The sequence below is a fragment of the Vulpes lagopus genome, chromosome 1 (genome assembly GCF_018345385.1).
Source record: "Vulpes lagopus strain Blue_001 chromosome 1, ASM1834538v1, whole genome shotgun sequence".
Lineage (NCBI taxonomy): Eukaryota > Metazoa > Chordata > Mammalia > Carnivora > Canidae > Vulpes > Vulpes lagopus.
Genome location: NC_054824.1, coordinates 132,876,831 through 132,901,166, shown reverse-complemented (window position 1 = coordinate 132,901,166; position 24,336 = coordinate 132,876,831). Strand labels below are relative to the sequence as shown.

The 24,336-nt window shown below is 34.2% G+C and overlaps 1 protein-coding gene across 15 annotated transcripts in view; it reads right to left on the bottom strand.

Annotated features, from left to right (window-relative positions):
* KIAA1328 (KIAA1328 ortholog) overlaps positions 1 to 24,336 on the bottom strand; it is a 350,207-nt gene that overhangs the window by 306,743 nt on the left and 19,128 nt on the right. For all 15 annotated transcript variants that reach the window (XM_041743253.1, XM_041743263.1, XM_041743269.1 and 12 more), the window contains one exon: positions 23,812 to 23,906. In XM_041743253.1, coding sequence (XP_041599187.1) covers positions 23,812 to 23,906 — 95 coding nt within the window. The remainder of the gene's footprint in view (positions 1 to 23,811; positions 23,907 to 24,336) is intronic.

Sequence of the window (24,336 nt, the reverse complement as noted above, 5' to 3'; positions counted from 1 at the left end):
AAAATAGGCTATGTATGAAAAACCCACACCTAACATGCCATATCTAATAGGAAAAAAATAAAATGCTTTCCCCCTATAATCATCAATAAGACAAGGATGCCTGCTATTGCTACTTCAGCTCATATTGTACTAGAGATCACAACCAGGGCAATTAAGTAGGGGAAAAAAAAAAACAAAGAAGCATCTGGATTCTAAAAGAAGTAAAACTATCTCTATTACACATGACATGCTGTTATATACAGAAAATCTAAGAAATCCACTAAAAAACTATTAAAACTAATGAAGGAGTTCAGCAGGGTGACAGGATACAAGATCAATGTACAAAAGTCAATTGTACATTTATAGACTAGCAGTAAATAACCCCAAAAGGAAATTGAAGAAACAATTCCATTTATATTTGCATCAAGAAAAATACAGTACAAAGGAATAAACTGAACAAGAGAAGCAAGACTTGTACACTGAAAGCTAAAAAACACTGTCAAAAGAAATTACAGACCTAAATAAATGGAAAAGTATTGCATGTTCATGATTGGAAGATTTAATACTTTTAGGACTGACATTCAGATTCAGCTCAGTCTCTACCAAAACCTCAGCTGGTTTATTTGCAGAAAAAGGCAAGCTGATCCAACTCTTAAAGTCATACAGAAATGAAAGGGACCCAGAATATCTAAAATATTCTTGAAAAGGGAGAAAAAGATGAAGGACTCATACTTCTCAATTTTAAAACTTACTACAAAATTATGGTAATCATGACAATGCAGTATTTGTATGAAGACAGATGCAGGGAACAACAGAACATAAATATTTACTTTACAGTACATTGATTTTTCAAGCAGGATACCAAGAAAATCAAAGAGAAAGAATAGTTTTTTTCAACAAATAGTGCCGGAACTTGTATCCACACACAACAGAATAAAGTTGGAGCCCTACCTCACACCATATAAAAAAAATTAACACTAATTAAATCAAAGACCAAAATGTAAGAGCTAAAATTATAAACCCCTAGAAGAAAACAGAAGCATACAACATTGTGATACTGGATTAGGCAATAGTTTCTTAGATATGTATGACATCAGACATAATCTACAAAAGAAAAACAGATAAACTAGGCTTCACCATAAATAAAAACTTTAGATTTCAAATGACCCCCATCAAAATAGTTAAAAATTATGCACAGAATGTATAAAATTTTTTACAAATAACATATCTGATTATGGACTTGAATGAAATATATAAAGAACTCTGAAAACTCAGCACTAAAATGACAACTGAATTTAAAGCATCAGAATAGACACTTCTTCAAAGAAGATACACAAAAAGCTAAAGAAGCACATGAAAAGTTGCTCAACATCATTAGCCATTAAGTTAAAACAATTAGATATCACTTCAAAACGACTAGGAAGTTATAATAAAAAACATAGATAGTAACAAATGTTGGCAAAGTTGTGGAAGAATTGGAACCCTCATAGAGTGCAGGTAGAAATGTAAAATGGTGCAGCCGCTTTGAAAATGGTCTGGCAGTTCCTCGGAAAGTTAAACATAGAGTTAACGTATTACCCAGCAATTCCATTCCTAATATACCCACGAGAATTGAAAATATATATTCATATAAAACTTGCGGACAAATGTTTATAGTTGTATTATTCATAATAGCTAAAAAGTGGAAATAACCCAAATGTCTATCAACTAATGAATGGATCAAATGATAAAAATTCATAGTTTTTAAAATACTAAGAATAAAACACATTTTCCAAGGAACAAAGTGTAAGAGATAGTATGATATATAATACTTAAAGAGGTGAGTTATCTTATCATTTACATTCATGTTTCAATGTGCACCCCCAAAAAGTTACCATTCAAATGCTCACTGATTGTTTCTTTTAGTTCAAGTGTATACTCATTTCATGAAGCAGCCATAATCTTACTACTAAAACCTTAAGAGGACATTACAGAAAACAAAAATTACGGTCTAATCTAATAAATATAGCTGAAAAAAAAATCCAAAAAAGAAAAAAAAAAAAACCCACAAAAACAATTATAGGCAAGACAAATCCAAATCCAGAGATACAAAAGATGACACATCTGAGATAAGTTTATCCCAGGAAAGCAAGACTTATATAAGAGTTGAAACTTGATGTAATTCACCATGTTAATAGAATAAAGGAGAAATCTTATTTATTTTTATTTTTATTTTTTTAATAATATATTTACTTTTTATTGGTGTTCAATTTGCCAACATACAGAATAACACCCAGTGCTCATCCCGTCAAGTGTCCATCTCAGTGCCCGCCACCCAGTCACACCCACCCCCCCTCCTCATCCCCAAGGAGAAATCTTATATGTTTATCTATAAATACAGAATATCACTTTGTCAAAATTCAACCAATTTATGATAAAAAAAAACTCTACAATCTAGGGACTAAAAGAACTTCCTCAAACTAATAAAGAACATCTATAAAAACCTATAGGTATTACAAGGATGGAAAAAAAGAAAACTTTGTCCCTAACTGTGAATTTAAAACATAAAACAAGAATGTCAGCTATTAATACTTCTGTTCAATACTGACTGGAGTTCCTAGCCAGTCCAATAATGTAAGAAAACAAAGTAAAATGAATACTGGCTAGAAAGAAAGAAGTAAAATTTTATGTGTAGATAATATGATTGTGTATGTAGAAAACATTAAAGAATCTACGGAAAATATATTAGAACAGGTAAACTTAAGAAAATCATACTGCTACTGTGGTAACCAGCCTCTAAAATGGTTTCCAGTGATCCCTGTCTTCTCATATTCATGTCCTTGTTTAATCCCTTGAATGGACCTAGTGACTCTCAAAACTGACTGGATGTCCCTTCTATGATTACATTACAAAAGGTAGTGACTTCTGTCTTGATTACTCTTGCTCACTCTGATGGGAGCCAGTTGCCTTAAAGGATCCCCTTTAAGGAAATTTCTGAGTAAAGTGTTGAAGGTGTTGCCTGGTTTCTTCCTGGTGCATATAGTGAATTGGAAGGAAGACAGGGATCCCTGGGTGGTGCAGCGGTTTAGCGCCTGCCTTTGGCCCAGGGCGCGATCCTGGAGACCCGGGATTGAATCCCACGTCGGGCTCCCGGTGCATGGAGCCTGCTTCTCCCTCTGCCTGTGTCTCTGCCTCTCTCTCTCTCTCTCACTGTGTGCCTATCACGAATGAATAAAAATTAAAAAATAAAATAAAATAAAATAAAATAAAATTTCTTAAAAAAAAAAAAAAAAAAGGAAGGAAAGATAAATTCAAGGCAAGACTATCAAACCAAAATGAGTCAAGATTCCATAATTCCAAAGATTCTCAAGCTCTCCACATAGCAAATATGGTAAAAGTAAGATGTGTCTTCAGAATAAATTTCAAATCCAGGACATTACCAGGAAAAACAAGCTCTAGAGATAAAGCCAAGGGTGTAACTTGTTAAGACCTTAGAAAGATCAAAGTTGATGCCACAACAGAGTCCTACAAAAGGCACTGTGAAGAGATTAATGGTGAGTCTCATTAATCTCTCTTTCGAACAATACAGCCTCTAGTAAAAAACAAAAACAAAAACCCAAGGCCTCTAGTATTTTAAATAGCTAAAATTTTGTGATATTAGGCAGCCATAGATAATACAGATTTTAACCTATTCATTATTTTAAATTCCTCATCATACAATTCCAACTCTATCTGCTTCTGTTGCTTTGTCTCTGCATATTTTCCCTTGACTTTTCAAATGCTCATAATTGTACTGATATCTGGATATCCTGGGTAGGACAATAGAGACCAAGGCAAATAATTTCTCTACTTGGAAATGGGCAGATCTTTCCTTTGGTTTTTAGTGCAGAATTGTGTTTATCTCAGAAGTTAGGCAGGTCTGATGTTTACTGTTGCTATGACTACCCTCAGTGTACTAGAGGCTTCAAATTCCTCTAGCCATAACTTCTCTTCATATGGGACTACATGCTTTTCTCAATTTCTTTTGTACCCTCAGCTCTCTATCTTCCCTCCTAGACTATTTGTCTCTTTTGAGTTTCTCAGCAGTATTCAACTGTTACTTTTATTAGACATTGGTTAGCCTGGGGCAGAAATCTGGGTTGGGGTGGTGTTATCCGTTGTTCTAATTAGACCTGTGCTAATAAAAATCTGTATGCTTCAATTTTAAAGTGCTCCTCTCTCCTATATACTGTAGCTCTGGAACTGCAGTTTCTGGGATGTAATACTGCTTTTCCTTAGGTTATTTTCTGCCCCCTCCCCCCAACCCCAGCTTCAGCGGTTTTTACCAGTGCCCAAAGGGCAATATAGTTTATGGTACCCTTTCTTCCTGACCTTATGGTTTGTTACATAGGAGAGATACAGGAGAAGGATCCGGGTCATATTTGTGCCCTTTCCATAGCAACCACTGTTCCCCTCTTCCAAGCCTACAGCAAGAGAAATGATTTAGCAGGGCTCTCATCAAGTGGGGCTTATGGAGAAAAAGCTTGCAAGAGGGTTGGAGGTGCATTTTTAACTGCTACTCCAGAGGGCTCCCCACTCTCTCTTGTCCACATTTGGCCTCCACCAATTATTTACCTTTTGCAACTGAAATGTCCTTACCCACTGCCAGCTATGTCCACCCCAGGTAAGCTAGTGCTCACACCTCAACTTTCCCTGCAGGTACATGTCTCTCCTGAGATTTCAGGTTATGGTCACTTTGTGAATTGAATTCCGATTGTTTCAAGGAATGTCGTGAGCTTGCAGTTTGTTTCACTTTTCTACCTTCCTTCCTTCGTTTATTTATAAGGTTGGGAGCCACATCTTCTGCAGTCACTTAGACTTACCTATAATTATTTGCACATAATTCATTGTTTTTGCTCTTATTAAAATAATTTAGGGATGCCTGGGTAGTTCAGTTGGTTAAGTGACTGACTTGATTTCTGCTGGGGTCATGGTCTGAGCAGTCATAGGACTGAGCTGGCATCAAGCTTTACACTCAGCTTGGAGTCTGTCCCTCTCCCTCTCCCTTCTGCCCCTCTTCTGGAGCATATTCTCTCGCTCTCGCTCTCACTCTCTGGCTCTCTAATTAATTAATTCTAATTAATTCAACTGGAGGCAAGTAGACTGAGGTGGCTTTAGTGCCTTAGCAGCCTAAGGAAGCAAACCAATACTTAATACCTATAATGCCTCAAGATTAAGAAATTAAAACCTAAGAACAATCGATCACCAAGAGCCACCTACCCATTCCCACATAAGGTAATGACTTACACTATAGCCAGACAAATAACTTTCCTTGCTTTGCTTCCATCTTTTCTCCATAATAGTCTCTCCCTTAGCTCTTAGAGGGTTGCTAATCACTTCTGGTTCTTGGCTGCCTGATTTGAATGGATTTTCGCTCAAATTGAGTCTTAAAAAATGTAATATGCCTCAGTTTATATTTTAACACTCTTAACATGCCCTCCCAATTTTCAAAGTCAGAACAATTTTAATAACTAAATGACAATAGTTTTATATCATAACTCACACAACCATATATTTATTAATGTTAAAAGATAAACTAAGGCATATTACATCATGCCATGCATAAGGGGGGAAAATGCTATAGAAAAATTAACCTATTTTAGGAAGCAGTATCTAGCCAGAAAAAAAAAAAAAAAGACATCGAGTGCATGCTAATAATCACTTAAAATTATTCCTTGAATTGTACAGCTCAGAATAGACAACCTGAAAATGAATTCTGTCATACTGACTATTCTACAGTGTCAAGATACACTAAAGTTCAAAGGATGTTTTTCTACCTAAAGCAAGTTAAAAATTCCTTATGTTTTCTTGAAATTTATTGTATGATCTATTACAAATACTATTTACGCAAAAAAAAAAAAAAAAAAAAAAAAACAACAACAAAAAAACCCAAGGCTTCAAATGGGAAGGCAAAAATAAGTCACTGAAAAATTAAAGTCTAACTTCCTTATTGTACTGCAATGTACATTTAATTATGAACAAAAAATTATGATTAGTTTAAAAAATAAAAAGACCAGAATAAATATAAAATAATAATGATCTACTCATTTTACAATGGGAAACTAATGGTGTTACAGTTTCTATTTTTCTTCTGAGAAATGGCAAGTAGAAATAGCAAACTGTCCTCTGGGAAAAATCAAAGTATCTGAGCCTAAAAAAGAACTCTGTCCTCAAATGAGTTAGTGCACAAGTATTCACTGGGGAACCATGCATTATTTGACACTGAAGGCATAGGACATGAAATAGTGGGGTGTTTTTAGGCATCTTGGAACATGGTTCATATACATCAAAAACTGCAATTGTGGCCAAGATTATTTTTAAACTTTTTCTTTCCTTCAAAGGCTAAGCTATAGTACAGTTCATGCATTAGTTTACGGTACCCCTCCCATCTTAAAAAGTCTCAGTAAAAAAATGCAAATCCATATATAAAAAACTGTCACCATCTTTCAGCATGAACTACAAAATTTTGCAAAGCCATTCATTTTTCAAGTGCTCCAAAATGACACTCCTTTTCCCATCTATGCAAACAATTCATTAATTTTACTATAAAAGACTTTCTGAGGTCACTTAATTCAGCAATATTAAACCAAAAAAATTCTTTCTATCTTAATACCTCCTAGAAAGATCAATCAATATTCCACTTATCCTTCTGCAAATGTAAATCAATGCTGGACACCTCAGGGAAACCCCTTCATTTACTTGAAACCCATATATCAAGTCATGTCTTACACTCTCTTCCACAAGCTAAATAATTCATAATACTCGTAATTTATCTTTGTGGCATCTATTCTCCATTAGCTTGTAAATTTCGATTTGTATATGTACTCTTTTATCAGTGTACTTAACACAAGTGAAAAAGTTTCCTGTACATTACAGATTATTAAGGAGGAATCTAAAGATTAAAAATTCATACCAGGTTTGCTTGTTTTTGTTTAAATTTATTTATTTTCTTGCCAAATAGCACAATGTTGCTTGCATGTGTTCAAGTTAAATTTAACTATGAACCATGCACTTTTCTTTATGTACTGGGCCTAACCAGTAAGTCTTTCTCTAAAATGAATTTCTAATTTATTTTTATCCTTGGGCATATAATAACCTGTACTTGTCACTACTGTCGTTTATCCTGTTTGAATGAAGTCATTTTCCAACCTATTATGCCAATTCTGAATTTTATTTATATCTTTCATTAACATTTATTCTTGTTTAGAAATACCAATAAATCTTATAGGCATCTTTTTGATACACAAATCTTTTTCATATGTAGCACCAACAAAGATATTGACTATAAAGGACCTCACAGCTAGATTCTTAATGGATCCCTCCAAGATACAGATAAGTCAGTCCTGGAATTTAGATAAATAGGGTTTTCCCACTAACATTTTTATTTTATTTATTTTATTTTTTATTGGTGTTCAATTTGCCAACATACAGAATAACACCCAGTGCTCATCCCATCAAGTGCCCCCTTCAGTGCCTGTCACCCAGTCACCCCCATCTCCGCCCACCTCCCCACCCACTAACATTTTTAAAGGCACATCCATGTTTTTATTTAAAAAAAAAAAAAAGCCTATGCTTTTTAAAAGGTGCTTTTTACCTCAAAGGCACCATTTAAAAGAAGCTACAGTTGTCACTTTACCTTTATTTGCATGTCACCTTATAATTGAAAAAAATGCTATTCATTTTATATATTTTGCTGAGAGCTATTGACCATGATTGAAATATACGTGTTAAAGATTGGTCTTAGGTGCTGAGCACTCTCAGTAACTTCTCCCCTAAAATAATATTAATAGACCTGCATATCTGAAATTCTTTAGAAGTATGATATACTTAAATAGTCAAATGACTACATAAGGTTTTCAAAAATCTGAAACTTTCGGGGATCCCTGAGAGGCTCAGCAGGTTTAGTGCCTGCCTTTGGCCCAGGGCATGATCGTGGAGTGCCAAGATCAAGTCCCGCATCAGGCTCCCTACATGGAGCCTGCTTCTCCCTCTGCCTGTGTCTCTGCCTCTCTTGCTCTCTGTGTCTCTCATGAATAAATAAATAAAATCTAAAAAAAAAAAAAAAAAAATCCTGAAACTTTCTGCATTTGATTTGAACTTTATCAAAATTGAAACAATTTTCTTTAATTTTACCTAATTTTTACTGGAAAGCCTTGAATTAAAACAAGTTTTAAAACTTCAGCCTCCTAATAATCCCCTATTAATGCCTGTTTTTCCACCATTAATACTTTTAAAATTATTCTCTACTTATTCAAGTCTATCAGTTTAAAAAGTCATGAACCAGGCAAAGTAGGCAGAACACAAACTTAACAGTATTTTATTTTACACATGATTTGGAAAGCAAAGTATACAAATTTAAAAAGCGTGTTTACCAATGAACAAGGAAATATATCTAACTATCCTTTACTGAAAGAGAAATTTTTTTCTTTTCTGAACTGAAAGTTGAGCTTTCATCTCTTCTTTTTCTTCTTCATTTTCTACTTTCCTTCTTCCTGAACAATTAAGTTCTAAAATCTTGACGTGGGGTAGAATCAGAATCAGATCGAGATCAGAAGGGCAAATGCACAAGGTTTGCCCAGTAAGATGTCAGTAGCCAAGCAGGATGAAAAGGGCATCAACACATGGCAGGTAGCCCAGCATGGGTGTCACAGCCTCAGTGAAATGAGAGGAGTATCCATGTGGAAGAGTTGCCTAACATGGATATAAAAACCTAAGCACTGGAGGTGGGTATTCTTGTAAGGGGGTAGGAATGACCCAGCATAGAGATTCAGAGCCCAAGTATGGTGAGGGTAAGAAGGATCTATGCAGAGGTTGAGAGTAGGTGCTATCATAGAAGAGCCCACAAACAGTGATGAGAACACACATAAACAGTTAATCTCTAGCAGGTTATCAGGGCCCAAGAAGATGAGGAAGACATATATTCAGAGTATCAGAGCTCAAGCAAAATGAAAAGGGTTATTCTCAAGAAGGGGCAGGCTGGTAGTGCCAGAGCCTGAGGGTGAACGAGGAAGGTTTCAACACTTGGGAGAGGACCAATGTGGAGGTCAGAGCCAGAGAAGAATGAGAACATAACTGCAAAAGGGTAGCCTGGTGTGGGTGTCAAAGCCTAAGCAGATGAAACGTGATATTCAAGTAGTGGGGGCAGCTCAACATAAAGAGAACAGAGTGGAGTGAGGAGGACATTCAAGCAGAGTATGGCCTCAACTGGTGTGCTGAAATATAAGCAGAGAGAAGAGGGCATCCACGGGAGGAGGACCGGTGAACTAGAATAGGGAGTCAGAGCTCAAACAGAATAAAGAAGTCTTCTGTGCATTAGAAGGAGAAACAGCAGAGAGGGAAGATTAGTTACATACAAGTGATTAAACAAAAAAGTAAACTTATTAGAGATAATATAAACTAGATTTCTCTATGTCGGCCAGTAGAGTTGTAACATTTTATCAAGCACTCAAATCATTTATGAGTATCAACCGTACCTTGAGCTATGAAATAAACCTCCAAAAAATTTTTAAAATATTCTCTGGCCAGAATAGAACCAAACTAGAAATCAATAATAGATAAGAGGAAAATATCCAAACACTTGGAAATTTTACAATTTCCATATAAAATACAGTTCTAAATAAGCCATGGGTCAAAAAGAAAGTCTCAATGGAAATTAAAAAAATATATACACACTGAATGTAAATCAAAGTAAAATAAATCAAAATATGTACAAATGTACTGAAAGCGGGAATGAGAAGGAAGATTATAGCACTAAATCCTGACGGTAAAAGAGGAATTATCTTTAAGTTCCTGTGTTAAGAAATTAGAAAAAGAACAAATAAATTCAAAGCAATAAGAAGGAAGGAAATAAGAGGAAAAATCAGTAATATTGAAAACAGGAAAAACAGATAAAAACCAATGAAACAAAAAGCTGGTCTCTGGACAAAAATCAATAAAACTGACAAACCTAGGAAGACTGACTAAAAGGTACAAATCAGCAATATCACAAATAAAGCACTATAGATCCTGCAGTCATTAAAAGGATAATAAGAGAATGCTACAAACAACTTTATATTCATAAATTTGGCAACTTGGACGAAATGGAACAATTCTCAAAAAACCATAAACTCCTAAAATTCAACCATGACAAAACAGACAACTTGAATAATCTTGTAACCATTACAGACATTAAGTTTGTAACTAAAAAGCTCTTTAAAACTATACCCCCAGGCTTGGAGGATTTCAATGGAGAACTCCACCAAGTATTTAAAGAAGAATTAACACCAATTTTATAGTTTCTCCTGGAAAACAGAAAAAGAGAGAATACTTCTTAACTTATTTTGATGTAAAAATTCCAAACAAAATGATACAAAACCAAACTAGAAATTTATAAAAATGATAACAAGTCAGATTTAATACAAGTATGCAAAGCGGATTCATAGTCAAACATTAATAAGATCTACCGTATCAACAGCTAAAATATCAAGAAAATTCATATCATATTAATTGAAGCAGAAAAAAATGTTTGACAAAAATCTAGCATGCAATCATAACAAAAACACTTATAAAATGAGGAATAGAAGGGAACTTTGTCAACTTTATAAACAGCATCTACAAAAATTCTACACTTAACGTTATACTTAATGACAGAGTCAATGCTTTCCACATAAAATCAGGAACATAGACAATCCTCTCTCATCACTCCTACTTACATAGCACTGCAAGCTCTAGCCAGCACCATGAAGCAGAAAAAAGAAATTTAAAACATACACATTGGAAAGAAAGTAATAAAACTGTCCCTACTTGCAAACTATATAATTGTCATTGTCCCAAGGAGTCAACAGCAAAACTCTGAGAATAAGCAAGTTCAGCAAGGTTGTATGACTTTAGATCAAAACTCAAAATTCAATCTCATTTCAACCATAAACAAACAGGAAACAACAAACGTCAAACCCAAAATTTAAAACACAATACTATTTACAATTGCTCCAAAGAAGATGAAATATTTAGATGTAAATGTGAGAAAACATGTACAAGATCTGTATCCTAAAAATTACAAAATTCTGATGAAAATAATCAAAGACCTAATAAATGGAGAGACATACAATATTCATGGACTGGAAAATACAACAAAGTAAAATATCAATTCTTCCCCAAATTATCTATAATTTTCATGTAATACCAGCAAGTTGGTTTTTTTTGTAGACATTGACAATCTTATTCTAAAATTATTATGGAAATGGGGATCCCTGGGTGGCTCAGCAGTTTAGTGCCTGCCTTTGGCCCAGGGCGTGATCCTGGAGTCCCAGAATCGAATCCCACGTTGGGCTCCTTGTATGGAGCCTGCTTCTCCCTCTGCCTGTGTCTATGCCTCTCTCTTTCTCTCTCTGTGTCTCTTCTGAATAAAAAAATAAAATATTTTAAAAAATAATAAAATAGAGCAGCCCTGGATGGCTCGGCAGTTTAGCGCCGCCTTCAGCCCAGGGTGTGATCCTGGAGACCCGGGATTGAGTCCCATGTCGGGCTCCATGCATGGAGCCTGCTTCTCCCTCTGCCTGTGTCTCTGCCTCTCTCTGTGTCTCTCATGAATAAACAAAATTTAAAAATAATAATAATAATAAAATAATTATGGAAAGGCACAGGACCAGAAGTGTTAAAAATAATTTTGAAAAAAGATAATAATTTTGAAAAATAGTAAAGTGAGAGGAATTACTCTACCCAATATTAAGGCTTCCAATATAGTTATAGTAATGAAGACAGAAGGCAGAAGGAAAAACACACAGACAGATTAGAAAAGAGAACTCCAGGGATCCCTGGGTGGCGCAGCAGTTTAGCGCCTGCCTTTGGCCCAGCACGCGATCCTGGAGACCCGGGATCGAATCCCACGTCGGGCTCCCGCTGCATGGAGCCTGCTTCTCCCTCTGCCTATGTCTCTGCCTCTCTCTCTGTGTGTGCCTATCATAAATAAATAAAAATTAAAAAAAAAATAAAGTTGTAGAAAAGAGAACTCCAAAAGAGACACATGTAACTATGTCCAACTGATTTCTGATAAAGGTGTAAAAGTTTCAACAAAAGCATAATCCATAAAAGACCTAGCTAAAATTAAAAACTTTTGCTTTATGAAAGACCTGTGAGAAGGCAAGCTACAGACTAAGAAAGTATTTACAAACTACATACCCCACAAAGGATTTGTACACAGAACATATAAAGAACTGTTAAAATTCAACAATAAAAACCAAACATTCCAACAAAAAAATGAACAGAAATGATGAAAAGACAATTCATTGGAAAAGACACAGATGGCAAATAAACATAGGAAACAATGTTCAAAATAACTGGTCATCAATGGTCACTAGAGTAATACAAATTAAAACCACAATGAAATAACACTAAATACCTCTAAGAATAGCTAAAATAAAAAATAATTATAACAAATGTTGGCAAGAATGCAGAGGATCTAGCTCTCTCTTGCACTGTTGGTGGGAATAGGAGATGGTAAACCACTTTGAAAATAGTTCAGCAGTTTCTTAGAGAATTAAATATACATTTATGATACAATAATCCAAAGAAATTAAAATGTTATGCTCACACAAAAACTTATATGTAGGAATGTTCATAGCAGCTTCATTTCTAACAGTCAAAAACTGAAAAGGAAGGGCACCTGGCTGGCTCAGTGGGTGGAGTGTGTGAATCTCCTGATCTCAGGGTTGTATGTTCAAGCCCCATGATGAGGGTAGAGATTACTTAAAAAAGTAAAAATCAAAAAAAAGTGGAAAGAAGCCAAATTTACCTTCATCAGGTAAATGGTTGAACTGTGGTATATCCACCCATGGAATATTACTGACCAATAAAAGGGACAAACTTTGATACATGTAACAATTTGGATGGATTTAAATGGAATTAAGGTGAGTGGGGGGAAAAAGCCAATCTCTAAAGATAGCATACTGTATGATTCCATTTATACAGCATTCTTGAAATGACAAAATTATAGAGATGGAGTATAAATTAACAGTTGCTATGGATTAGGGAAGGGGATAGGAAGGAAAGTTAGGTAGGTCTATAAAAAAGACAACATAGGTGATTTTTGTAACAAAACCATTTTGTATCTTTACTCTGGTGATGGTATAGAAATCTACACATGATAAAACTGCATAGAACTAAATATATATACAAGTGAGTGCATGTGAAATCTATACAAGGTTGATGAGTCCTATCAATGTCAATTTCCTGGTTGTAATATTGTGTTAATCAAATTACTACCATTGGTGAAAATTGGGGAGAGGGGTCATAGAGTCTCTCTCTATCATTTCTTAGCACTATAAGTGAATCCCAATTACCTCAAAATAAAAAGTTTGTTTTTTTAAAAATGTATCACCTTGGAGCACCTGGCTGGCTTAGTCAGTCGAGTGGTCAACTCTTGATTTTGGTTCAGGTCATGATCTCAGGGTCCTAGGATTGAGCCCCATGTCTGGCTCCATGCTCAGCAGGGAGTCTGCTTAAGGATTCTCTCTCTCCTCTTTGCCCCTCCCCCCTGTTCTAGCACACACATGTTCTTTCTCTCTAAAATAAATTAACTTAAAAAAAAAAAAAAAGAGGAAGTATTACCTTGCTATTCTATCTTTGTTTCCATGAGTCCTGAGCTAGAATAAAATATCCTTGAGTCGGTACTGATAAAAAAAAAAAAATAACAAAATCAATATTGAAATAAGTAAGAATAAATATGGTAAAAGCACATCCTTAAGTAAGAATTCCAACTAATAAATGCAAAAAAAATAGGGGAAACATAAAGTAACTATTAGAACATCACAGTAATAGTTGTTGCAGTGAAGTCCCTTTGATGAGTGTTTATAGCAGTGAGTAAAAGTTTCAGAAAAAAACAATGGATTTCAATAATCCCCATGGACCTCCTCCAATTTATTAATTACAGAGAACAATGTAACTTTTCAGGGGAGAAACCTAGTACACTCTACATCAACTATGTCATCACAGTTAAAATCACAAGTAACAACACACCAACGTCATACCTCCCCTGATACAATATCATAATAAAACACAATCATGTAAAACATGAAAAAAAAAAAAACAAATTGAAAGAAATACTATAAAATTCTGACCAGTATTCTTTAAAAGTGACAAGGTCAAGGAAAGCAAAGAAAATCTAACATACTACCACAAATGGGAGGAGACTAAGGAAACATGAAAAATGAATATAAAATGTGATACTGGAACAGAAAAAAATTAGGAAGGAAAGCTGGAGAAATCAGAATAAACAGTAGTTAATTAATACTACTATACCAATATTAATTTATGATAATTGCAATAAGTTATTCAAAACTTATCTTTAAAGCAAGCTAGGTGAAAGATATCAGAACCCATCATAGCTTTCTTTAGTGTTTTGAGTATAAGTTACATATAACGAGGTTAACCCATTTAGAGTGTACAATTCAATGGCTTTTCATATATTTTCAGAGTTCTACAACTATTACCATAATCTAATCATAGAACATTTTTATCCTTCCCAAAAGAAACCTTGGATTCATTAGCAGTCACTTCCCATTTTTCATCCTCCAATACTGTACTATTTCAGCAACTTTTCTGTATACCTAAAATACTTCAAAATAATACAAAATAGTAATGATCATATTACACTACATTAAAATTTAAATATGTTAAACATATACAAAAATAAATATATACAAAATGATGACACACTACAAATGGTACATAATCAAGAGAAGAAAATGAAGTTATTGAGTTTTAAAGTTCTTGAAATGTTTAGTATAGAACTAAAAGTACCAATTACTATTAGACTATGATTAGTCAAGAATGTGGATGGCAAATTCCCAGTGTGGCCACAGGTTCATTTAAATAGTAAAATGAGGGGCACCTGGGTGGCTCAGTTGGTTGAGCATCTATCTGCCTTAGGCTCAGGTCATGATCCCAGTGTCCTGGAATCAAGTCCTGCATATGGCTCCCTGCTCAGTGGGGAGTCTGCTACTCCCTCTCTCTCTGCCCCCTATCCTACTCATGTGTGCACACTCTTTCAAATAAATGAGATCTTTTAAAAATAATAACCAAAAAAAAAAATAACCAGGAAAATGAGTACATTGAATACAACCAATAACCACACCATCAAATACATAACACAAAAATGACAAAACTAAAATACGTTAAGTTTCCAATCACAGCATGAACTCCTTTTACCTTTTTTCTTTTTTTAGATGAATAGATTCATCTATTCATAAGACACAGAGAGAAAGAGAGAGGCAGAGACACAGGCAGAGGGAGAAGCAGGCCCCACACAGGGAACCTGATATGGGACTCAATCTCAGGACTCCAGGATCACACCCTGGGCTGAAGGCAGGTGCCAAACCGCGGAGCCACCCAGGGATTCCCTTTTACCTTAATAACCACTTTTAAAGGCCCCACCTTCAAATACAGTCACACTCTGAGGAACTGGGAGTTAGCATTTCATATGAATTTGGTGGGGTCACAATTTAGCACATGACAAGCACATAATGCATATATGTTGGCTGTTAGAGACTCAATTTATATTAAAAAGCACAAAGATAGAAAGCTAAAATATAGAAAAAGATATATCATGCAAATATCAATAAAAGAGTAACCAAAAGAGAGTTGGGTTGGCTGTACTAATAGATTTCAAAACAAAAATGTTACAAGATGAAGAGATGTTATATATTGATAAAAGGGTTAATTCTTCTAGAATATATTAAAATTAGAAAAACCCACCAAACAACAGTCTCTAAAGAAGCACTGACAAACTGAGAAGAAATATAGTTCAATATATTTCAATAACCAACTACCAATAACAAATAAAACATCTAGATGCAAGATCACCAATAAAAAAGGAAGGACTTGAACAACATTATAAGCCAACTAGACTTAAAAGACTTATATAGAACCAAACAGCTGAATCAACATTCTTCTCCAGTGCACATGGAACATTCTCCAGGATAAATCATGTATTAACTCACAAAACAATTCTCAATATATTTAAAGAGACTGAAAGCATGCAAAGTCTCTTTTCCACTGCAACAGAATAAAGCTCAAAATCAATACGGGAAAGAAAAGTGGAAAATTCATAAATACATGGAAATCAACAAACTCAAACAAATGGATCAAAGAAAAAAATCAAGGAAAATTAGAAAGTACTTAAGATGAATGAGATCAAACCTATGATCAAACAACTTAACAAAACCTAAGGGGTACAGCTAAAGCAGTACTCATAGGGATATTTATGGCATAAATGCAAAAATTAGAAACCAAGAGAGATTTCAAGTCAGTAACTAAATTTACAACTTAACGACTAGAAACTAAAACCCAAATCTTGGAAAAGGAAGAAAATAATAAGGAGCAAAGATAAATGAAACAGACAATAGAAAGACAAGAGAGAATCTAGAATATCAAAAGTTAGCTTGTTGAAAAGATCAACAAAATTTAAAAATCTTTAGCTTCGACTGATAAATGAAAGATGATGTAAATAAAATTGGAAATGAAAGTAGGGACATTACTACTAACTATACACAAATAAAAAGGATTTTAAGAGAATAGCACAAAAAATTGTGTCTTATACATTGGTAAACCTGTATGAAATAAACACTCCTAAAAGCACAAAAATTATCAACACTGTCTCAAGAACAAATGGAAAAATCTAAATAGATCTATAACAAGTAAGAATATTTTAACAGTAATCAAAAACTGCCCTACAAAGACAATCTAAGAACCAGATATTTAATGGATGAATTCTACCAAATATTTATTTTTCTACCGAATATTTAAAGAAGAATTAACACCAATCATTTGTAAACTCTTCCAAAGAACATAAGAAAAGGGAATACTCCCTAACTCATCCTATAAGGCCAGCAGTACCTGCCTTAAGCCATGCAAAGAAACTATGAAAAAAAAAAATAATAAAACTATAGATCAAGATCCCTTATGAATATAGATTCAAAACTCCTCAAAAAAAATTGCCAGCAAACCAATTCAAAAATGTATTAAAAGGGATTATAAAACATGACCAATTGGTATTTATCCCAAAAATGTCAGGGTGCTTTAACATAAGAAAATCAATCAACACAAATTTAGTAAACAAATCAACAAAAATACGTGATCATATCAACTGACACAGAAAAAGCTTTTGAAAAAATCCCCAATGCTCCAACTAGGAATAAAAGGAAACTTGCTTAACATGGTAAAGGAATTTATGAAAAACTCACAGCTGAGATCTTATCTTATTGATAAACTGAAAGCTTTGCCACTAAGTTCAGGAACAAGACAAGGATGCCTGCTTCTACCACTTCATTCAGCAATGTACTGGAACTTCAAGCCAGAGGAAAAAGAAATAAGAGGTATCCAAACTGGAAAAGAAGTAGAACCATCTCTGCAGATGACATGATTCTATATATAGAAAATCCATGAAGAATCCACAAAAAACTATTAGAGCCAATAAACAAATGTAACAAAGTGTCAGGGTACAAGATTAATATACAAAAATATTCCGTATTTCTAGACACTAGCAATAAATAATCTGAAAAGAATTAAGAAAACAATTCTTGGGACACTTGGGATGGAGTCTCACATTGGGCTGCCTGCGAGGAGCCTGCTTCTCCCTCTGATGTGTCTCTGCCTCTCTCTCCCTGTGTCTCTCATGAATAAATAAATAAAATCTGAAAGAAAGAAACAAACAATTCTATGGGGTGCCTGGGTGGTTCATTCAGTTAAGCATCTGCCTTCAGCTCAGGTGATCCCTGGGTCCTGGGGTTGAGCCCTGCATCGGGTTCCCTGCTCAGTGAGGAGTCTGCTTCTCTCCATCCCTCTGCCTCTCCCCCAGCTCATGCGTGCAATCTCCCTGTCTCCCTCTCTCTCTGTCAAATAAATAATTTTTTTAAGATTTTATTTATTTATTCATGAGAGAGAGAGAGAGAGAGAGAGAGAGAGAGAGAGAGAGAGGCAGAGACACAGGCAGAGGGAGAAGTAGGCTCCATGCAGGGAGCCCAACGTGGGACTCAATCCCGGGACTCTAGGATCATGCCCTGGGCCGAAGGCAGGTGCCAAACCACTGAACCACCCAGGGATCCCACAAATAAATAAATTCTTAAAAAAGAAAATAATTCTATTTACAGGAACACCAAAAAGAAAATTCTGGGAAAAAATTTAAAAGTGAAAGACTTGTACATTGAAATGTTGCTAAAATAAATTAAAGACCTAAATACTAAAAGACATTTCATGTTTGTGGTCCGTAACACTTGATACTATTAATATGGCAATATTCCCCAAAGTGATCTACATATTTAATGTAATCTATCAAAATCTCAACTGGTTTTTTTTCAGAGGCAGAAAAGCTGATCTTATAATTCATATGGAATTGCAGGAGACACAGAACAGCTCATACAATCTTTCAAAAGGAAGAACAAAGTTAAAGGTGTTGTATTTCATGCTTGCTACAAAGATACATTAATCAAAACAATGTGGTATTGGTATTAGAAAAGACATACAGATCAATGAAAAAAAGTACTGAGACTCCTGAAATAAATTCATATACTTCTGGTCAATCAATTTTTGACAACGGTACCAAGACCATTAAATGGGAAAAGAACAGTCTCTTCAACAAATAATGCTGGGACAAATGAATTTCCACATGCAAAAAACTGAGTGGATAAAGAAACTGTCATATTATCCATACAATAAGATATTTTTCAGCCAACCTTGAAAATATTATACTAAGTGAAAGCCAGGTAGAAGAAGCTATGAACTATATGATTCCAATTACATGAAATACTGAGAGTGAGCAAATGGATACAGGAAAAAAATAAATTAGTTATCATCAGGGGCTGGGAGTAAAGGGAGAATGGGAAGCAACTGCTTAATGAGTAGTTTCCTTTGGGGTGAAAATGTTCTGGAACTAAATAGTAATGCAACATTCTTGTATATGAAATGTCATTAGTATTCAATTTTATATTCTAGGTATTTTATTGTATTATGGTATAATGTGCAATGATTCCTCTTATATGAGGTACCAGAAAAGTAAAATTCACAGATGGAGAAAGGAGAATGGTGATTATCAGGGGTTGATGGAGAGCGAATGGAGAGTTTTAGTTTTGGAAGATGAAGAGTTCTGGAGACTGGCTGAACAACAATGTGAATGCATTTAACACTACTGATCTATTCACTTAAAAATGATTAAGATGGTGGCAGCCCAGGTGGTTAAGTGGTTTAGCGCCGCCTTCAACCCAGGGTGTGATCCTGGAGACTGGGGATGGAGTCCCACATCTGCCTCCCGGTGTGAGGCCTGCTTCTCCCTCTGCCTGTGTCCCTGTGTCTCTGCCTCTCTGCCTCTCTGTCTCTCTCTCTTGAATAAATAAAATCTTTTAAAAAATGATTAAGATGATAAATTATATATGTATTTTACCACAATTTAAAAAATAAACTAAAAGATGCAAAAAGATAGTTCATGAATACAAGTATTTTTCATGAAACCAAAATCTTTGACAAACATATTAGCTCAAACTCAGCAACGTATTAACAACAAAAACCAAAACCACCATACCCAAGTGGGGTTAAGCTAGGAATACAAGGTAAATTAAACATTCAAAAACCAATCAATATAATTTACTACATTAACAGAGAAAAAAATAAATCATATTACTAGCACAATAAAGAAAAATCATTTACAAAGTTCTACTCCTATTTGTGATTTAAATAAACAACTCTCAGCAAACTAGGAACAAAAATAAATTTCCTTGACTTGATAAAGACGTCTACAAACAACCTTCAGCTTACATTATACTTAATGGTGAAAGACTCAATATCAGGAACAGGAAGGCAAAGATATCCACTTTAGTTCAACTTTGTAGCAGAAGTCCTAGCCAATGCAAAAGGGCAAGAAAAAGAAACAAAGTATCTGCAAATTGGAAAGGGAAAAATAAAATTTTATTTGTAGTTGACATGATTATTACTGTATACTGAAAATCCAGAGTTTTCAGCCAAAAAAAAACTATTATAGTAAGTGAATTTAAAAAGTTTGAGATCAAGCCACTATTAAAAAAAAAATTCTGTTTTATCATATGAGAAATGAAATAAAATCAAAAATTAAATGTATAATAAAAATTGTAAATTATGCCACTTACAACAGTATCAAAAACATAAAATACTTAAGGGCAATATATGTGCTATTTTATAGCCTGTGCCATGAAAACTACAAATCATTACAGAAAAAAAATTTAAGATAATCTAAATAAATGGAGAAACATGACATAACACCAACTGAAAGACTCAATAATGTGAAATGTCAATTTTCCTCAAGCTGATCTACAAATTCAGTACATCCCAAACATAATTCTAGGAGGCGACTTTCCTTTAAAAATTAACAAGCTGATTCTAAAATTTATAGTGAAATGTAAAGAACCTCAAAAAGCCTAAACAGTTTTCAAAAAGAGCAAATCAGGCTTACCTGATTTCAAAAGACTTACTGTAAAACTACAGTAATCAAGTCAGTTTGGTATTGGCCAAAGGGCAACACAAAGATCACTGTAATGGAATGAAATACCCAGGAAAAGGCATGCATGTATGGTCAGTTTTTGATAAGGAGGAGGAGGTAATTCTGCATTAACGGTAGTCTTTTCTAACAAAGGAAAAATATATTTGCTACCTTGGGATAGGCAAGACTTTTTAGATAGAACACTAAAGACATGAACAACAAAAAAATTGACGCATTGAAGTTCAGCAAAATAATAAATCTTGCTTTATAAAATAAACATTAAGATAATTAAAGCAAGGTTGGGGGTAAAAACCATAATATCCATGTTTGACAACTTGCATCCCGAGTATATAAAGAACACCTCAATTTCAAGAAGAGAAAGGAACAGGTCAAAAAAAAACAGGCAAAAAAATTTAACAGACACTTAAAAGAATGGCCAAGGATCCCATTCATCTTAGGGAAACACAAATTAATTCCACAAGGAGGTATCACCATGCTCATTAGAATGACTAAAATTTTTAAAAATGACAATATCAACAGTTAGTGAATATGCTGAACGATGGCATTTTCATCAGTTGTTAGTGGAAGTGTGAAATAATACAACCACATCAGGAAACAGTTTGGCAATTTCTTATAAAGTTAAGTATAGATTTAATTTAGAACTGAGTAATTCCATACTTTAGGTACAGAAGAAAAAATACATCATATCCACACAAATACTTGTACATGAATACTATTAAAGCTTTATTCATAAAGGGCAAAAACTAAAATAACCCAAACATCCATTTAACAGATGAATAAACAAACTAAAGTACAAGCAAACAATGGAGTACTAATCAATAATTTAAAAAATGAACTACTCCTACACACAACAAACTGAAAAAAAAATCTCAAAAACATTACTCCCTGAAGTCAGATACAAAAAGACAAATATTCTGTTTCATTTATTAAGAAAGATTTAAAATAGTCAAATTCACGGAACACACAGAATAATGGTTACCAAGGACTCCGAAGGAAGGGAGAATGAGGAGTTATTTTTAGTGGATATAGAGTTTCAATGATGAAAAAGTTCTGGAAGTGAATTGTGGCAATATTTGTAAACAATATGAATGTACTTAATACCACTGAACTGTATAACTTAAAAATGGTTAAGATGGTAAATTTTATGTTATATATATTTTACCACACACAAAATCATTTTCTGAGGGAAAAAAGCCAGACTGAAGAGAGTATGTACTATGGGCCATTTACATGGCATGTCAGAATATGTAAACCAAGAAATAATGACAGAAATCACATGAATGGCTGTCCAGGATGGAGAAGAGAGGAAGGAACTGATTGTCAAAGATCTCAAAAGAACTTTTTAAAGTGACCTTACAATTGCCAAAACTCACTGAAGCATATACTTAAAATGCAAACATATATTTAAAAATATATGCATATATACTATTGCATGTAAACTGCAATTCTATATATTTTAAATAAATAAGCTTGAAGAGAGAATGAAATGCAACAGAGTAGAAAATAAAACTACAGACTCTTTCTAGGAATAAGGTTATGTTGTGGTGTACAAAGTAGTAGCTGGAAAAAAATATGTGGTCCAAGGAATATTTCTCAAGATAAAAGAGAAATGACTGTATTCAGTGACAACAGGAAACCAGTTATTTGAAACCAGGGGGAAATTCAGAGGTAAAAAAACATAAAGGCTAGGAATGTTTTGTTGCCATTGTTTGAGGCATATGGAATTTTGTTCTCTACTTCTCCACTTCAATAAAAATGAGTCTTGTTAAAAAAAAAAAAAAAAAAAAAAAGGAGGAAGAAATTGGGTTTGGTAAGAAGAAGCACAATAAAGTAGACCGAAATAGCCAATATCCAACAGAGGAAACTTAGCAAACTCAAGAAACGAACAAAGTATGCATTATTCCCATATATCTGCATATTAATAGTAAAGTAATAATCGAGTTTCTAGCAATATCAGCAAATTTATACTAATACTAATCTTACTAACCTTATAGTAACAACCTGACTCTCCAGCAAGAAACTAGCATTTTGCTAAGAAAGCAGAAGGTTGCTGAAACCAAAACAATATGCTCTAGTATTTCAGGTATCCTCCAAGCCTTGTAACTGAAATAAAATAGATGAGTTAGGACAGCAATGGCAAAGTCAAACCAATGGTAATAGTTTTTCAATGCCATCAAGCATATGTAAGGATATCCACTCCATCTACTTGGTAAAAAGCCTTGTGAGAAAATCATCTTTAAATACAGAGGGTAAAATGTTTTCCCAGTACAAAAAATACTATTTGAAGTGAATGAAAAGTCTACTTCAGAGACTAGAACAGCCAAAGAATTCTAGAGAACGAAATTACTGCTCCTCAGGTGGCATATCAAATTCAGACTAAGGCATGTACTTTTAAATAGTCATAACATATATTCTAACCCTCAAAACATCATTGTTGTCATCTTTTAAAAACAATTCTATGATTTAGTAAGGCAATTTTTTAACTTCAATCTTTTTATAAAAGCTTCTACAAACATTATTTTAAGGTCTTCACATGAAATACATTTTGAAACACTTCATATAGTTATTTTCAATTAAAAATAAATAAAGAAAAGACCTACTATCTCTAAATATGCAATTCAATGACAAAAACTAGTACTATTTTAATCAACTTTTAAGTACGGCCTTTCCTTAATTTTGACTTTCACAACTTATATTAATACATTCCTCTATAGACATCTTCATCTATTAAGTATTTTAAGACCCCAAAACTGGAAGTAACATGGACAAAAAAATTACTCCAAGAGATATGCTTCATATACATCATTAATAAACTGGAACAGTACAACCAAGTAGCTATGAACTTAATCATTCTCAAAATTCAAAATCCCTTCTCTTAAATCCTGAAAGCATCAGTTAGCAAAATTACGAAAGACATTCTTGTGATGGACTACAGTAAAATGAATGTTCCCTTCTGTTTGGGTCTACAACAAAACCAAAGGTAATTGCTAGGACTCTAGTTACAACATATCAACCTACACTGACAGCAGAGCTAAGCTTCTACATTTTCCCTTTCGTTAGAGGACTGCTTCACATATGTGCACCAATTAACTGGAGAAATTAAATAAACAAGAAAATGTGAAATGGAAGTGGTTTGTTCTGGTGTTTCTTTCTTTTTTTCTACTTTTCTTTTTTTGGGGCCACAGAATACTTTTTTCTAAAAGTCTCTGCTTCCAGAAGATCAATGACACAATGACATCAAAACATAGTAATGTCTATTTTTAAAAATTGTTATATCTCTTATGTAATAATACATTTCATATAAGATTTTATCTCACCTGGCCAGTTCTTTAATTAAATTTGCAATGCGTCTTTTGTCTTCCAGACATAAATCCTTCAATGATGCACTCTTTATTCCTCCTCTGCAGAAATTCTAGTACAAAACAAAAGAAGCTTTTGGTTAACTTTTGCTAAAAACAATTTTTTAAGACTTTTTGAGAAATCTCTTAAAATTAATACAGGAGGGGGGCCTCCTGGTAGGCTCAGTCAGTTAAGCATCTTCCTTTAGCTCAAGTCATGATCCCGGGGTCCTGGAATCAAGCCCTGCATCGGGGTCCCTGCTCAGCAAGGAACCGGCTTCTCCCTCTCCTCCCTGCTTGTGCTCTCTCTCTCTTTCTGTCTCTTTCTCTCTCAAATAAATAAATAAAATCTTAAAAACAAAATTAGTACAGGAGGTAAAATTTCTCAGATATCTTTTCTCTGTTGGAACACTCTTTACCTGTTTCATTCAAAACCCTACCATGATTTCAAAATAGGCTAAGGAACTGTCTGTCCAGCAGGAGACATCATAAAACTTACATAGA